The following is an 18,101-nucleotide window of genomic DNA, read 5'->3' on the forward strand; positions in this document are numbered from 1 at the left end:
TTTCTCTTTTTCTTCTGTCTTTTCGAGCGTTTATCTGATATTTGTCTTTCATTTTTCGCTTTTATTATATAGTTACTGTGCGTGGCGTCAAATAAAAAAAAAATATAAAACTAAATAGAATATATAGAATCATTTGTCTAATAAATTTTGTAAAAAGCTATATATACATGTATATACACACACATATATATATATATATATATATATATATATATATATATAGTTTCTTACAAAATTTATTAGACAAATGATTCTAAAACCAACACAAGTATGTCTCAACGATGTCCGAGAGATATTTAAGAGATATCTGAAAAATTGAAATATCCGCCAGATGTTTTTTAAGCATCTTTTATAAATATTGTTTTGGATATTACTATCATTTAGGCAATCTTCTTACGTGGTGACAAGACAAAAGTCCTTAGTGCCGAAAACTCACACTAAATCGTTTGCAATAAATGTTTTATCCGCGAACAAAATATTTCCTGATATCATATTCTGTTTAGAGTTTTTGTTCATCAATCGTTAGCAGTTTCCACACTCTGCCACATTTGGTATTTGTCGTACTAATATACTAATTTCCATATTATCGCATTATATGGATATGCAGTCTTTTTCAAAGGTATTACCGATATCTCTTTTCCTGTCTTCTCGTTTCTCTGTGTCTTTCTTTCGTATTCTTTTTGCTTTTTAATTGGAATTTATGTAAACTGTGAATAGGTTTTCGTTTTTTATTTGGTATTTATGTTTCAGAATATAATCGGATATGACTATTTTTATATCAACTAGAGTTGTTGAGTTATCTTATTGAGAATACGTTCGATTAGTAATTTTTTTTTATTTTTACAAAAATGTCGAAAGACGTCTCAATCGCTAATATCAGTCAATCACAGTTATTTTTTACATTTATTCATTTATTCATTTATTCGACGTAGAAATAATTCTCATATTCGTTTAATTTTTCTCCCGTTATTACCGAATGACACTCGGCCGACTATCGATCGACATTTCGACGAATCGCTCGTCTCTTTAGACTCGAGGTATGGAAATTCCGAGGCTCTGATCCATCCGCAGCAGAGCAAGCGCTTCATCATTCGTGAAATCTGCGGCACACGTCACATAAAAACGTTATCTAGAGTGGGCAAGTTCTTTCTAGTGGGTGTCGAGGTAACTCCGCAACTGACCCCCTCATCCTCGAACGTAACCATTTTCTCACGACTTCTGGTAGCGGTGTTGCAGCCACCACCGCCACCGCCACCGCCACCACCGCTGCTGCTACCGTCCAACAATCGCGTTTGACTGGTGGTACCGATCACTCCGGTCGCAACCGGCGCCGGCGGTACGATCGCCGATGGAGGCCTGAGAACCGACGTTACGGGAGGTGGCGGTGGCACCGCCACGTCTGTCACAGCGGCTGCGAGATTGAATTCGCTCACGCTGCGCGGTACAAAGTATTCAAAGTGCAACGAACTGTCCTGCTGTCGGTGTTGTTGCTGTTGTTGATGATGATGAGGATGATGATGAGGAGGAGGAGGAGGAGGCAATTGTTGTTGCTGTTGCTGCTGCGTCGGCGATAAACAGCTTCTTCTTAACGGCTGGCCCCGTTGAAACTGTTGTTGCTGAACGCTGGTTGCCGAGGACGACGAGTTGCTCGTCGTTCTGCCGCCGACGGTGGCATCCGTCAGCGGCAACGTCTTCTTGCGCGGTAGCGTCGAATGATGGCCCGGCGACAACTTTACGGCAGTGTTGGAGGAGTGGGCCAGGAGCTTGCCGTCACCGGGGCTCCTGGCCTGATGCTGTCAGGAACCGGCCGCCGGCACCATCGACATGGCGATCGCCTCCTCTTCTTGTTCGGACAATCGCGAATCGCTGGTGCCGCCTCCGTCATCGAGGTCGACTTTGAGACCGGAAATGGCGGCGCCTGCTGCAAGAAAAAGAGAGGGACCACGCGTGACTCGTGACTGCCACTCGTCTCGGCGGTCATACAACCACCACCAGCTGTGTACTTTTCGATCGTACTTTTCGAAAATTCTCAGTTTCTTCGGTCGCGATTGGCATTGGTAAAGACGACAACTTTTACTAGCGTAAAGCGTAAAGCGTAAAGCAACGGGGCACTCGGAGGATAGAACCGTTTTTCGCAACGTAGCGATTACGTTTAATCGATGATGATATATCGGTTAGGTATCGAGCTAATTGTTACAGAATTTTCTTGTATATTTGCTCTGGTTAGGTGCAGTTTTTATTTTTTTTTATTTTTAAACGCGACAACTGTGTGACGATGAAATGCGTCGCGTCGCGCGTCGTTAAGATAATCAACGGTTCACGATGCGCTCTCTCTCTCTCTCTCTCTCTCTCTCTCTCTCTATATATATATATATATATATATATATATATATATATATATATATATATGATATATCTATCTATCTATCTATCTATCTATCTCTCGTAGAGAAGACTTTGATCGTTGATTCCCCACCGAATGCCTTCATCAGGGATACCTGTACCACCGATAGGTCCGACCACCACGCCCGACGACATGCCGCAGGTTCTACCGAAGACCCTGACCACGCGTACCACCTCCTCCTGGACGAGGTTGAAGCACATGGCGATCAGGCCCATCCCGGCGAGGATGTAGAGCGAACAGGCGCACAAGCTGAGCTCCTCCAGGGTGGTGGTGGGCGCGTTACGCCCTACTGGCATCAGGTCCCCAAAGCCGATCGTACCAAGGCTGGTGAAGCAAAAGTATCCGCCCTCCAACAAGCTCCAGCCTTCCAGACGGTTGAACATGACCGCACCGCCGCATATATACACCAGCATTATCGCCAGGCACAAGCTGATCGGTATCCTGACGGGGTTGCTCTCCAGCATGTACGCCGGTGACGAGGTCGATGATAAGGAGAGCGAGCACGGGTGAAAGTGTCGCTTGCCGTTACCCGTTGTCACGTCCTGTGAGAAAGAGCTATTTGTCACGACTTGAAACCCAGAGGGTGAATTCTATAATTCTAGAAGAGAATTTTATAATTCTATAATTATATATTACAATAGTAAAGATGGCAAAGACCAGATGGTATATTAATTCATCGGTGACAGCAATTACTTTGGAGCATGCACAACTTTTAACGCAAACGCGACACGATGATGTCTCGCGCGTACACGAGAGGAACGCAAGAACGAGTCGTTATTTTTTTATCTCGGAGAGGATCTTGGATCCTTGGATCTTTCGGATGGAATTGAGAAACGAGACGCGACACACGGGGGATGGTTACGGGGGGACGTTACCTGAAGCGCAGCTGTCGAACTGGTGGTCGCGTGCAAAAGACCCTCGCTGCCGCAGTCGAGCAGGATCGCGCTGCCGGTGCTGCGGATACCGAGATCGTCGCAAGAGCTTTCCCTGCTCGCCGAGTAGTAGTTGCATCCGCCGCCTCCCTTGGTCTCCACGTGATTGTCGTAGCGATACGGCTTGGTCATTATGCCGCCGACTGGCGGTGGCGGCGGCGGCGGTTGCTGCTTTCGCGCGCAGTTACGCGGCCGTCGACACACGCGTCCGTAAAGACGACGAAAACTTCGGGCAAGCACGTCGCCCACTGTACTTAGGTAGACCAACATGAGCGGGATTCCCGCTAAAGCGTAAACTATAGTGATCAGCCGACCCCAGACTGTGCGTGGCGCTACGCTACCGTATCCTGAAAACAAAACGATCGTTTCGACTCGCTTACGGGAGAGTAAATACTTAATGGTAATAGCAACGAGTTAATAATCGGCGGACGACGCAAGATTTATCTATTATAATCTATTCAAGTCGCCGTCGCCGCCGCCGCCGCCCACCATCCTTTCCAACGCGATCGTTTCAAATTTCAACGAGTAGTAAGTACCTATAGTCGTAATTAACGTCAGAGAATACAGCAGGCTACTACTGAAAGTCCATCGTCGACCGTGCAGTCGTCTGCTGTCCGCGTGATGCTCTCTGGACCGCGGAGACAACGGTGGCGTTTGTTCGTAGGAGGTGCGCCTGAGGCCGCGAGCTAAATTCTCCTGGAACTCGAGGACCTCTCGGGCCGCCAGGCGAGTCCAATTCTCCTTGTAGAGAACGTTGAGATCCTCGGTGATGCTCCATAGCTTCTCGACCGTGCGTGCTCTCAATTCCATAGCGGTGGAGTCGTTCTCGAGGTTAGGCAGCACGTAGGAAACTCCATCAGGTTTTGATGCGGCAATCTCGCTAAGCGAATCCTGTGCAGGAAAAACACAATTATTATTTTCTAATTTAGGAGTCAAATTTCTAGAATAAAATAAATCGAATAGTCAGAGGAGCAATATTATTGGCGATAAACGTCGATCAACGTTAATTTCGTCTTTTTTTATTTCACAATTTGTGGAAAATTAAGCTAGACGCGAAATTAACTAATCTCGAGCTATAGTCGAGCGGTGCGTTAATCGTCGTTGATTCCGACCGCTCACCGATTTGAGGTCTCCCTCGAGGGCCATAAAGGCGAACGCGCCGAGCAGGGTGTAGCCGAGAACGAGCACACATACGCCAAGGCTCGCCAATAGTCCCGGAGTTTTGGTGGAAGTAGCGGTGCTACAGCTGCAACAGCAGCAAAGCAGCTCCGCGCCTCGCACCGCGCCGCCGCCGCCGCCACTGCTCGCGCTATTGTTGTTGTTGTTACCGCTGTTGCTGTTGGCGTTTCTACCCGGACAACATCTCGGCGCCCTTTGATAATAATCGCCAGCGTTCTGCATCGTTTCACTCTCTGATTAAATCGTCGTCGTTGTCGTCGTCGTCGTCGTCGTCGCCGCTGCCGCCGCCGCCGCGCCGTCACCGCCACCGCAGCTGCAGGTGCAGCGACCGATGACGCCGCAGCTGCAGCCGCAAGCGGTAATGTTCTAACGTCGTTCTACTACCGTCGCCGTACTACGGCCGTCTCCGTCTCTGTCGCCATCGCCATTCATCCGGAACCGGGGCTGCTTGACCTGCATCACGATTGCGACAATACGCGATCAAGTATTTGTCTAACAGGAAGATTTAAAGTAGGTAGATCAAGGTAGCTGTAAATAATTCCTAAATGGATGCGCACTGTCTGTGGGCAGCACGAACGATATTTCTCTTGCCGATATCGCCATCGCTTAAAGAAAATATGAGGAAAATATTTGCGGATGCACGCGCTCAAAGTGATAATTATAATCGGTAACGGCACATTTTGCTGTCCCCTAATCATTTTCGTTTCAATCCGATAAAGTTTCTAATCTCTTAGTAAGGAGTAAAGTAGGAGTTTGAAACGACTGTGCGATCGACGCACAATCGATTAATCTTTTCGATTAATTGATTCGTTATGGAGGAGTATTAATCATCTTCCTTATAGCTCCTTCGTTTCACGTTCGTGCGAAACGAGGACTCAACGTGCACGTGGGTGAAAAAAAAAATAAACTCGTCGTTTAAACATTCCTATGGCGTATGCGACAAGTTTATTATTTCTAACGTAACTGTAAATATAGGCTACTATTTGTGACCTAAACTTATCGTCGTACGTGAGATTCGTCGTCTATAAAAATAAATTCTGTAACTGACAATAAGATACTAGAGTCACCTTGATAAAAAAAGATATAAACATTCGATAAGTTAATTTTCGGTTTTAAATGGATGCGCATACTTGTACATGTAATAAAATAACGTAATTTAACGTACATAATTAAGATTAAATAAAGTATGAGAGAAAAGTATACTTGTAAGGAATTAATTAGGAACACACAGTTTTATCATCTATTTCTGTTTCGATAGCTCACAGTTTACAAAGGACTTTTATTCCGTCGACGCGAGACCCGATGGCGCGTACCCCGTTCCGTCAGTCAGCCCCCGTACCCCATATATCTGATAAAGCATTCGTCGGAATGTGTAAAGTCGGAACACGCGCAGAAATAGCCAGCCGCACGATCGACCCTCGGTATACATTCACTGGCTCGTTGCAGAAACGCGTACATCAGATGCACAGGATGCATAATAGGCCCACTTGCGCGACTCGACACTCGACACGCTGGAACTGAGAGAAAAGCGGAGAACTGAGAAGCGATGGCAAAAGCGCGAGGCAGAGACATGAAACGCGAATTCGCGCGCTATCCTAGACCGCGATAGAAATGTAAATGACTGAGAAACAGAGAGAATGAAAGAGGGTGAGAGAGAAAGAGAGAGAGAGAGAGAGAGAGAGAGAGAGAGAAGGGTCAAGATGAAGGGAACGCGTATGTAGATCGAAGAGGAGGATGTCTCGCGAGTTTTGAATAAGTATGTGTTAGATTTTCGAGATGTGAAGAGCATCAACGACGAGCTACTCGCTTCGTGTCTCGTCTTGACGTGTAAAACGAGAAACAGATATCTTCTACACGGTTAGATAAACGTGACGAATTACATGTTCGAATTAAAAATAAAAGAAATAGAACAGTTGCTCTGAAAATCAATCTACATTCAATAATTAAAATTTAACTAGAGAATATTAATTTTTTTTTATCTTACTACGACAAAGATGAAAAAGAGTCTAAATACGCGAGATGTATTTTTAACAAATTTCTCTTTACTTTAGTAGTAAAGTAAATTATTATTGTATTAATAATAGAATATTTTTAAAAATTTTAAGAGAGGGTAGGGGGAGGGGGAGGAAAACGAAAAGAGAACTCTGTCTGAGAGAGAATAGAGGAGAGATATATAAATAGAATGTGCGACGAGAAGGGTAAAGAGCGAAGCACATGGCGTCAGGCGTGCGTATGACACCATTAACAACGGATGTGTGCATATGCGTATACGCGTATACGTGTATAGTTGTATAGTACGCTATAGTTTCACGCTTACATTTGTGCTCGCGCGCGCGCGCGCGCGAGAAAGAGATCCGTCCCAGTTGAAGCATTGTACCACGGCTACTAGCGATAAGGCATGAAATTAAATTCGACGGAATGTGGGTCGTCGTGCCGTACGGCTGCTTTCGCCACCCTCTACGTCACGTCCTGTCTGACAACGTCAGAGAGACGGAGAGAGAGAGAGAGAGAGAGAGAGAGAGAGAGAGAGAGAGAGAGATACGTTGGTACACATACACACACATATACATATATGTAAAAGGATGCCATGTATCCTAGTAGGGGTGGTGCATACCGAAAATCACAGCTATAGTACTGGAAATTTATAGTATACGTTATGTGAATTATAGATTTTTAATACTGACGGTGAATTTTGGAATGCAGCCTAGATATGTCGTATAAATCGCTAAACATTTTTTTGGACCAATATTTTTGTTTTCATTTTTGCGTGTTACAGTGTTAGATTTCAATGGAGTCTGCAATTTAACAAAATTATTGAATCAGAATCGCTAAATCACGACGTATTCTTGCTATAATATATTTTAGTACGTCGCCTTCTTGTCTCAAAAATATAACTTTTTTTTTCTTTTTTCTCTCAAGCATAAATCGATAAGATATCTAAATTACTATTTTTTTTTTTCTTTTACCATTTAACGCGCGCTTTCACAAAGCGCGTGAGTGATTGTGATCGCTGTGAAAACGCCGGAAGCATTTTTCCGAAAAAAGCTGGAACACGCTGTTCCAGATAACTTGATACCGTATGATGTACTGTAGGTTCAAAAACAAATAGCTTTGGAAATACACATGTATTCTATAGACGGTATGTCGGAATTTAAAATAGATTTTTCTCTTTTGACGAAAACAAGAATTTCTCGATTGCAGATACACGTAGAAATGTCAGCATCTTAGTCGTCATTTTAAGAACAAGTTACAACTTAAAAAAACTTGAACATTATTCTATCAAAAATTTAGAGTGTGATGAGAAATAAAACGTTCTTTATCGTATCTTTATTGAGGAAAGATTATATTTGCAATGTCAATGCAAAAGGATAGGAGAAACACTAATGAAAATTAATCAGAAATTTTAGACTATCTTTTATAGTTTGCACATATGTATATATGTATATACGTATGTGCTGTTATCGCCAAATGTTCGTTACATTGATTGGCATTAGTGTGCGTCGATAAACATTCCATAAACATTCATTTAATTGAAATATACGCGTGAACAAATATCACATAATTGCGCTATCGGCTATTATGGCATTGTCATAATGCAAGCGATTGAGCATGAAAATAAATTTGAATTTTTTTTCCGTATCTACATTAAATAATAAATGTGATAGGATTAACTTGTATTTTAATTAAAAATGATGGATTAATTCAAGTTGATACGTAAAACAAATTTTCCTGCGGCAAATACTAAGCCAAAGATCTTTAACGTAGGGTACGAAATATTGAACTGTGAAAAAAGTATGATTGGAGTAGATCTCTGGATTGTCCGATTTTCGCGGGTTAAATTGTTAAATCCTCTCGCTAGTAATAATCTTTAATTAAAGTAGTGCTCTCTCGGTAATAATAATAATCTAATTTTATCAATATAAAAATGAAACACTATTTCTCATTTCACTTTTTTTTAAATACAAAACAGTGATAGAAATAATTGTTTATTAATTTATTAATGATATTTAATAATATTTAACACCGTCAAAATATCATTTGTATTTGCGTGTTAAGTTTTAAATAAAATATACGACACACATTTTTTCATTTTTATTATATGAGTTTTAAGAAGATGTAATCGGCAACTTGGATCAGTTTTAAATATTTCAATTGCATCAAATATATTGGCCAGAGCATTGGTTTAATTGGAAATCAAATTGCCCATTTATATGCCATTGCGCACGAGCTGAAAAATATAATCGTCAAACAAAAAAATCTTTAATATTTCAGATTGCGTGCCACTTGTGTGTCAAAATATCGAATAGAGCCTCCCGCGTATTATATATTATGCATAAAGCTTCGTGACGTTGACGTATAGCCCAAGTCAGCCCTAGGCGGAATGCATTAGGCTGTCTACGAGGAGGCATAGCGTAGCGAGGCAGCGATTCGGGTCTGTCAAAAGTCAAGGTGTGCCCGCGTCACGTGGAGTAGACGGGATAAATGATTTTCCAATATCGATACCGTCGATGGCCGATCTCGCGCGCTTCCCATTTCTAGACAAACTATACTCACCTAACATTTGCAGAAAGCTTACTAGTCTTTAGACTTTTAGTAATCTCCGCTTTTCAGAGTTGTTATTTCATTGAAACGAACGTTTTCAATTAAAATGTTTGTATAAAAAATATCCTTATGCTTACAATCCCTTAATAAATTTAAAGTTTACTTTTTCATAGTTTTAAATTTTTTTTTTTAATTTTTTTTTATTTGATATTAATTATTTTTTGTAAATATCTTGATTTTATAATTATTGATAATTATTTTATTTTAATTATAAATAAATTTTACGTTTTTAAACTCTACTGTCTATATCGTAAAGATTTAATATTTTTCCGCTTCTAATTGTGTAGATAGTTATTAAATTTGTACAAAGAAACTTAATAAATAATATTAAACATAGAAATTATTTCTTTCATCTTTCATCTTGATAATTTTGAATGATTACAGTTAATTCTTTAAATTAAATTAGATTAGATTTCAAACCCAAATTGATTATGGTACGTTTTGGTTCATAGTCCGTTTTATGTTTTATCATAAATTTTTAACATTTAATTTTCAAAAGTAATTGTGTACATACATCATAATACTTTTTCGAAAACTAATCAATCGTTTTGCAGTTTTGCTCGATTTATTTATTTTTGTTTCACACACACAAACACGCGCGCGCGCGGAGCAAGAAAGGATTTCTGTACATACGTATATTAAAAGTTTGTAAAGGCGAAACGTGTTTTGTATCTCTCTATTACAATGATAAAGAGAGAGAGAGAGAGAGAGAGAGAGAGAGAGACGTATACGATTCCGAATTCACGATACGAAGATGCAAACTATGCACTTACCGTCACATATTTACTACAACATCACAAAGAGATCGCAGTTACCGTCAGACGTAAGATACTTCTAGACTACACTGACAGTTTCCGAGGAGTAATATACGCATCTCTCAACTCTGCAGTTACATTGTCGTAGTAATCGATTGGCACGCGAAAGGAATTCCGGGCGTTTAATTGGAATTTGTGTGTGAAGCGTAGTACAATATATCTCACCATCCGCTATAGCCATACTTAGGGTAGCATCGCATAATACAAGCGGCTTGCTTGCCGCGTCCTTCTCCAGTGACTCTAATATCCAATTTGAAGCCCGATTAATTATTAAATATTGATAACACGACTACTATTAATGCTATAAATTACTATACATGACGTGATCGGTTACAATTGTCATAAGAAATAATGTTAAATTATAATACTAATCTCTTCTCTTAATATCTTTTCCTAAAATGTTTAGTTGAATTTTAAATTAAGAATTTATATTGAATGAAACTTTATATAAAATGAATCGAAGAGTATCGAAGTCAATTTGAATGTTTAACCGATTACAACTTTATGAATTAATTAATTAGTATGACGAAGGAAGAGAAGGACGAGAAAGAATGTTCATATTCTAATATTAAACAGTTTTATTATCAAAATTAAAAATTAAAATTAATACTCAAATAGAAGCAGAAGAAATCAATAAGGTATAAATAAAAAGAAGATACGTTATAATTTTTGTACCCTCGTGCAAAAGTTAATTACTTTACTCGATATCTTTCAGCTCAATTTATCAGTTTCTACTAGAAATGAAATGGATTAGAAAACGTTGAACGTATCAAAAGCAATATCGATTATAATTTTTGGGGAAGAAAATTTCTTTAAGAAATCCTTAAAAGAAAGGATAGTACCGTACGCATCGAGCGGATGTCCATTGGCGCGACAACTAGGAAGGAATTCCATCCTCTATAAGTAGCGGACCACGCTTAATTGGAATTTATGCTCGTAGTGGTACATGAGCCACTCTATAGATAGGCACGTTGTACAGCACGGTGGTTGATAGGAAACGTAGCACCGCGTAACGAGTTAGCACAAGTAAGCGAGAGATGACGAGAGATAGAAATAGAGAGAGAGAGAGAGAGAGAGAGAGAGAGAATGTCGAGAGGGTGCTTACTCGGGGTCCTGGCGCGGCGCGGCGCGGCGCGGCGCGGCCCGGCGTCTCGCAATCGATAGCTGAGCGGCAGTTGGAGGCGTAGAGGTCGGTGCGAGGGTCGATGACGAGAAGAAGAGAGAGAGAGAGAGAGAGATGTGCTCAACTGAATCTCCCTCTGATCACTTCCACGGAGACTACCTAGTTAAATAGGTGCATGTCCGCAGCTAGTGAGACGCACAAGATCTATTTGAACCAAACTCAGATCTCTCAGGTTTAACCATGACTTTTCAATTAACTCTCAAGTGAAGAGATCCTGTTTTGAGAGATGATGAATTTGATAAATACCGATTTTTTAATGCAATTTTAAGACCTAACGTTACGTTTAATTAAATTTTTAAGCAAAAATATTCATCATTAACACTCTGTTAAATAATCTTTTACGAAGAATAGGAAGGATTTGAAACGATCTTCCTATTTAATCGTCGAATTGGAAGTTTAGCTGAAACGATGATATTTAATAGAAAAACGACAATAATATGTATCGAGTGATACGATTAATAAAAGTAATTAAGGTAAATCGTTACAGTAGAATCGATGACGAAGGACGACGAACGAAGGACGTGAATGCCTAATTAAGTTTTGTTCCTTTGTACAGGAAAAAAAATTTAATGCATATATAGAAAATTTATGCTCTCAAACTTCTCAAACTCAATCGATATTTCTATAATATATTCTTCAATAAACTTTAATCTTTTTTTATTTATTTATTTAAGAAAATTGTTTTTAGAAAATGCCATCTTGTGTTGCAATTTTTTTAAGAGAATACGAAATGTCATAATAATTTTGAAACAGTGTAGAGTGTGTAGAGTGTGTAGAGTGGAACGAACGAGACCATGTTTAATCCCCGCATTCATCGAGTAACAGTTAAAGTCTTAATCTCGTTGATTCTACGCCTCTTTCAGGATTTTTCTTGTCATCGAGAATCTGATTTATCTTGGTGATTCAGCCCTGCGATTCGCAGTGAATAATAGAAGGTGCGCTGGCCTAAATGAAAACTAAGAGAAAAGGAAACGACAATTTTACCTCAAATTTCTCTCGTAATTTCCTTTTCAACGGGATTATAAATAGGGATGAAAATGCACATTTTGATTTATTTTGTTAAAAAGTAAAATTTCATTAAAAACAGTGACATACGAGTATATGTCAAAGAGAAGAAAGAGAATTTTTAAAAAATTTAAATAAATTTACTCATAATAAAAATACCGTAATATTAGGAAAATTAAAATTAGTTTTATAATAAGCTTAGAAAGAACATACATTAAAGCATAATATAAGTACATTATAATTATAATTAGACAAACTTTATTTTAAATTGAAAAGATCCTGTATCGATTTCCCCCTTCTCTCTCTCTCTCTCTCTCTCTCTCTCTCTCTCTCTCTCTCTCTCTCTCACACACACACACACACACACACACACACACACACACACACACACACTTTCTCTGAAATATGAAAAGTAAGAAAAAAAGAAAAAAATATAAATTGAAACTTGCGTTTTGGACAAATTAAACATGAATTTGTCTACACTAACTATCGTCGTCTTTTTTTACCACATCTTTGATTCATTATCCCAATCTTTCTTTCCGTTGTGATGTTATGCAGTAAAAATCTAGCTACGTTCCTAGCCTGTGCTCGAGTGAATTTGTTTTGTTCTTTTCAGAGTTTTTCAACTTTTTTTCTCTTATTTGACGATGGATAAGAGACGACTCGCAGTTTCTCGGTTATCCACTACGTTTTCCTTATTCTTGCACTAAAAATTCTTTTTTTGCAATAGACAAATTTTTTTCCCATTATTCCTCTTATTTAAAAATGCAAAATTGTCAAACTGAATGTGATGACTTGGAAAACAAAATTGCACAATAATATAATAAAAAAATAGTCAAATTAAAAGGACAAGAATTTTATTTAATTATCGTGATAAAAATGTTGCATAGAAATAAAAAAAAAAATTGGCAGGTTTCTATATCTCTCAATGAATACACTTACACGCATCACAATTGAGTATTAATTTAGTTGAACGATACGCCACGCGTGTTACTTGGAAATGACAACGTAATAATAATAATAATAATAATAATAATAATAACGTCTTTGGAATCTATTAAATCACCGCGATGCATCCGTGAATGAGCTTTTTTCCCAATGGCTTCCGTCGAGAGCGACAACAAAACGTATATCATTCGTCGTTGAAAATGGAACGCGGCTTCTGAAAAATCGCGGCGGTCGAGCGCGCCAGTGAGATCGCGCAATCTATGCATTTTTGTAATTAATTCGCACGAGATGTGGTTTTCAATCGAAAAATTTATTCAATCGACTTGCTCTCTCTACGCCTCTACGCTATGAAATTAACGGGATTATCGCTGGTGACGCGAAGAGGGAGGGAGGGAGGGAGGAAGAGAAAGAGTAGTCCACGTTTGACGATGTTAATTAAAACGCATATACTGGCCACGCATGATAGCTCGTTCGCGCAATGTATCATATTCCATCGGACGTGGACGGGACCGTTGTTTATATCCCAAACATTTCTCTAACTAACAGGATATCTATTATGAGAAAGGGGATGAATTCTTCAGTGTATAGGCAAACGAACGATCGAACAAATAAGTCTAGCCGATTTATTTTCAAGTGGCCGGTTTTATCGCATTGCGTACCTTTGACTAGATGTTATACGCATGCGAACATTATAGCATCAGAGAGCTATAATGTTAAGGTGCAAAGTTGAGTAATCGGTGCAAGTATTGTGTAATCTTTTATATAAAAAAATTAATTTTATATCGTTTCTTTATTCAGCTATTGTATATTATATAATATATACAATAAAGTTGTTGTATATACATATTATATTACATTTTTGAGCTATTTAATAGCATTTATCTTTTTATCAAGAATAAAGAAGGTACGAGATAAGGCAAAAAATACATTCGCGCATTCTTTCCTTTCGCGAATCATCGACGTGTTTCGTCATAAATGTGACATAGCGTTATATGCGGCCATATACTATATGTCCTACATAATATATCTTTTTCAAGAATAGTCTTTCTTGAGAGAATATCTGAAAATTTTATATCGCACGAATGAAACCAATCGCTTTAAAAGACTCCTTATGCGGTTTCTCGATATAAAGTTTTGTCCGAGAAAAATGAGGTAGAAAGAACAAAGAGGAGAGAGAGAAAGAGAGAGAGAGAGAAGTAGGAAGGAAATAAAAGATTCTTACAAAGGAATACCCAAGGGGAATTTTGTAGGGCAAAGTGACAACTATACGCGTTTCGACATTATGAATTATCTAGTTGCCTGCAGCAACACCTGCGCCTTTACTCAAATTTCACCGGCGAGTCGGCAGTCGACATGTAATATTACGCCAGACCAGAAAAATATTTTTTAAGTACTATCGCATTGCTCAAGCAAAAAAGACGAACGTATGAAAGTAAAATAATTATAAAAAATATGTACAAAAGAAACAATTTTAAATTTAAAATAAAAATTTTAAGAGACGAAATTTATGTCGAAAAGACGGAATTGAAGTAGAAAATTTGTGCCTCGAGAGCTCGTGAGCCGAGTCTTGCTTCGGGAGAAATAAAAGAACAGGACGAAATTTATATTTATAGCACAAATCACTTGAAAGAAAGAGGAATTTCTTCAAACGTAAAAGAAAAGATGGGCTAGTTTGATTCACTTGTCAAACGTCGAGAAAATGAGAGAGAGCATCATTTCACAAGCTTGGGATTCGAAAGTGCAATGTTCGTAATGTTCGTAAACTTGAAAATTTGCCATAAAATATGAATTTTTGCTTGCATTTGCGCTCATTCGTTTGATACATTTCTGTTTATCATTTGCTAAAACGAGATGTTAAAAATTTAATCAACTTCGCGCAAAGCTCGTAATTCTCGATATTCGACGTTAAATGTTGCACGAGTAGGCTATCAGGCCGCGGAAAGACAAACGCTTTTAAATTTGATTTTACTCGCTAAATTGAATTTCGGTTATACTTTCAGGAAACGTGATATTTGAATTTCTTGCGACTCTCTACGTAAGAAGAAATGTAAGCGAATGCAAATTTTGTCGAGTGCCGCATCAATCTCTCCCTAGAACAGTTTTCACGCATGAAGCTCTCGAGAGATAAGTAGAAATCTACTATCTATAAACATACTCACAAATTCCTATTTTAATCCTCGAAAGCATCGCTTATCGCACGTTCATTATTGAGGCTGCTCTTATCAGGAAGCAAGGATTAACCTTGCTGAGAGAAACAAAATTGTCTCGCTAATTTTAATCACGCGGGTATAAACGTTGAATGATAAGAGAGAGAGAGAGAGAGAGAGAGAGAGAGAGGGGGGAGGGGAGGAGAAAATTCTGCTTGACACACTTCCCTCTACTGTTCACATGACGTATATACGTTACACGTCCTTTACATCCCTATCAGGTTTTGTGTTGAACGTTCTTTTCGCATATACGTTTTTATCAGCAAGAACTTGTCAACGACGATCGAGATGATACTCGTCATTCTAAATAAAATAATGTCAGTGATAGTGATAAAAGGATTTAGAGAAGGCCATTATTTTACTTACAAGAAACAACATTGTTAATACTGGAGAAACTAGCTTGAAACAAAGGGATGTTTGAAAAATTCAGAATACCCTACGTATATATACTTTGACAATTTTTCAAATATATTTAAATGTGTAATACCAAACGCAAAACATTTGATAGGTCGCCGCCGGTCGCAACCTACCAAATGATAGAGCAAAGATGTGCTTTTCTTTTTGACGGTCGTAATGTTTCCAATTCGCACAAGAGGGATAGAGAAATAGTAAAAAAAAAAATACATCGCGTTGTTCCTAATGCGCTGTGCATGGTCGCTTCGCGAAACATGTTGGAAGACACGCTTGGTTGTTATCCCATAACTTACCATTCAACTTTTGGTAGCGATCGCTCTTTACGCTCTATCCGACGGCGGTCTTCAAATTCCCACGGTGATTTTGCGCAACATATCAGCACACACCTCTCGAATGGAACGACTCGTTTACCGTCGAAGAGACGTTAGTTATTTTCGCGCAATCACGCCTAGAAGGGTCGACTATTTCAAACGATTCACGTCTATCTTTTCAATCCGCTGTCGTAATATTTTGACACCATCGTGTATACGTATATTATATATAGAATGCGATGGAATTGCATTGCGCGTCTCGTATTAACCGTCTGTCTTCGTTTGGCAGTGAGACAGGAGATAGGAGATACGCAGTTTCTAGCTCTATAATTGCTATATATATATATATATATATATATATATATATATATATATATATATATACACTTATCACTAATGTCTCGTTACGATCGACATGAGCGCATGCAGGATATACGATACATGCAAATACATATGTAGATATGTATATATAACCCACATCACTCGCCGCATCACTCGCGGTCGTTCGCGATAGCGCGGCGTACGTCTGATTCCGATTGACCCGTATCACTTACGGTTCACGACTGACTACAATCGTCGACTTGTATTCGATGGATGAGTCGACTGGCCCGAAGAGAGCGACTCGTCGCCGCTGCTCGATTGCTCCCGAAACGGAGCAAGATGCATCTCGAGACAACGTGTTTCGTTATCCCATTTCTTTGTCCTTGGTTTTCTCAAAAAGCATGGAAAGTCGCGGCTCACTGCTCACTGCTCGCAGCTCGCGGCTCGCGGTTGATCACTGATTATTCTCTCTCTCCACATTGATTATCATTTGCGATTTATTTAACAATTCATATCCATTCTTGGATCGTCGCCCGCCGCCCACCGCGATAACGGCGAGGGATCATTATTGAAAAAACTCTCTTTGAGTCATCATCGAAGAACGATGACACACATCGCTCTTTATCCCGAAACGTCACTTGTGAAAAATCACTGCTCAATCCAATGGTTGTCCAACGACATTAGAGATGATTAATTTTAAGCGTTTGAAATATATTTAAGAATTGAATAAGTCGCGAATCAAATAATTCAATGTTCAATTATGAATTACGAAGCTCTGAGTTGATAAAAATTGGAAAATTTAAAGACGCGTTTGTAGATTATGTACGCTTTCTTGTCAAGCATTGTGTCATAATCTCTGATTCCATTGTAATTCAGCTCGATCGATTATATTCCTTATAGCAAGTAATTACACATTACAGAGGTTATAAAAATTTAATTATCTTTATATCGTTTGCATGGTGCAAAAAGTTTCTATTTGATGAATCAAAGATGTGACATTACTCACTCTCTTGTTTTATCTTTTAGAAATCGATACGAGCGATAGCTCTTGTCTGTAAAATCACTGTAAAAGAGTCATTGTCAAATTGTTACAACAAATTGGTAAGCGAGAGAAAGAGAGAGAGAGAGAGAGAGAGGGTGGCAAAGCTGCGAGCCATCCTGCGAATCCTTGAGCATGTTTTCGCGATTAAAAAGGATTGACGATCGAGTCGTTCCGAATCGATTGAACGCCCCTTGCCATTTCTCTCCTTTGCCGCTATACTTGGTACTAAAGGGTCCGTGTCCCGGACGTACGCGGGCTCAATCGAACTCGACTAGAGAGTCCATGGAGATGGACGAGGCGAGGACGGCGCCGCGGCGGCGAGTGTTCTCGTTTGCGGTTGTCTATCCGAGTCCGCGAATCCTTCCTAGAGGGCTGGAGCTTAGACTCGACTTTTCGTGACGAATACACTCGAGCGTAATCCAATAAACTTTTCACGTTTTAAACAATTGTCATATCTCAACTCACTGAGATACGTCGAGTTGAGACTCGGAGAGCTGGTGGTTATCGAGCCGATTCGACGGTCCAAACTGTCACTGGCAAACGGCCGAATAGAGCGCGATTCGATGCTCGGCGAGAGATCGCGGCCGCGGATAAAGTTCGTCCTATTCGAGAAATACGAGTGAAATACGAGACGAGGAGACTGAGCCGAGCGATGACAGCGAACGAGTCGTCGTTCGCGAGGAGCGTACGCCGGCTTTTACGTACGGACGCACCCCCGTAGTGGCGGCGCAGGGTGCA

At 39.6% G+C, this 18,101-nt stretch overlaps 2 protein-coding genes across 11 annotated transcripts; both read right to left on the reverse strand.

The window, feature by feature from the left end:
* Nucleotides 1-651: 651 nt before the first annotated feature.
* On the reverse strand, nucleotides 652-1,796 carry LOC113004897 (protein prickle; the record flags this gene model as incomplete). The annotated part of the gene is made up of 1 exon (XM_026139521.2): nucleotides 652-1,796. A coding segment is annotated over one exon (684 nt), but the record flags the coding sequence as incomplete, so codon positions are not given.
* Nucleotides 1,691-18,069, reverse strand: LOC105199709 (potassium channel subfamily K member 18). 10 transcript variants are annotated; one of them, XM_026139514.2, is made up of 7 exons: nucleotides 17,829-18,067; nucleotides 15,983-16,137; nucleotides 4,456-4,968; nucleotides 3,873-4,227; nucleotides 3,280-3,683; nucleotides 2,499-2,946; nucleotides 1,691-1,921 (listed from the first exon to the last, which is right to left on the reverse strand). In XM_026139514.2, exons 3-7 carry the CDS (start codon nucleotides 4,735-4,737, stop codon nucleotides 1,797-1,799), a joined length of 1,614 nt encoding a protein of 537 aa, XP_025995299.1. In that variant the 5' UTR covers nucleotides 4,738-4,968; nucleotides 15,983-16,137; nucleotides 17,829-18,067; the 3' UTR covers nucleotides 1,691-1,796. The 10 variants fall into 10 exon arrangements, with proteins under 10 accessions (XP_025995299.1, XP_025995295.1, XP_025995298.1 ...); XM_026139510.2 differs by having other exon boundaries at nucleotides 15,983-16,333; XM_026139513.2 differs by having other exon boundaries at nucleotides 16,555-18,067.
* Nucleotides 18,070-18,101: the final 32 nt, after the last annotated feature.

Source organism: Solenopsis invicta, chromosome 15 (assembly GCF_016802725.1).
Source record: "Solenopsis invicta isolate M01_SB chromosome 15, UNIL_Sinv_3.0, whole genome shotgun sequence".
Lineage (NCBI taxonomy): Eukaryota > Metazoa > Arthropoda > Insecta > Hymenoptera > Formicidae > Solenopsis > Solenopsis invicta.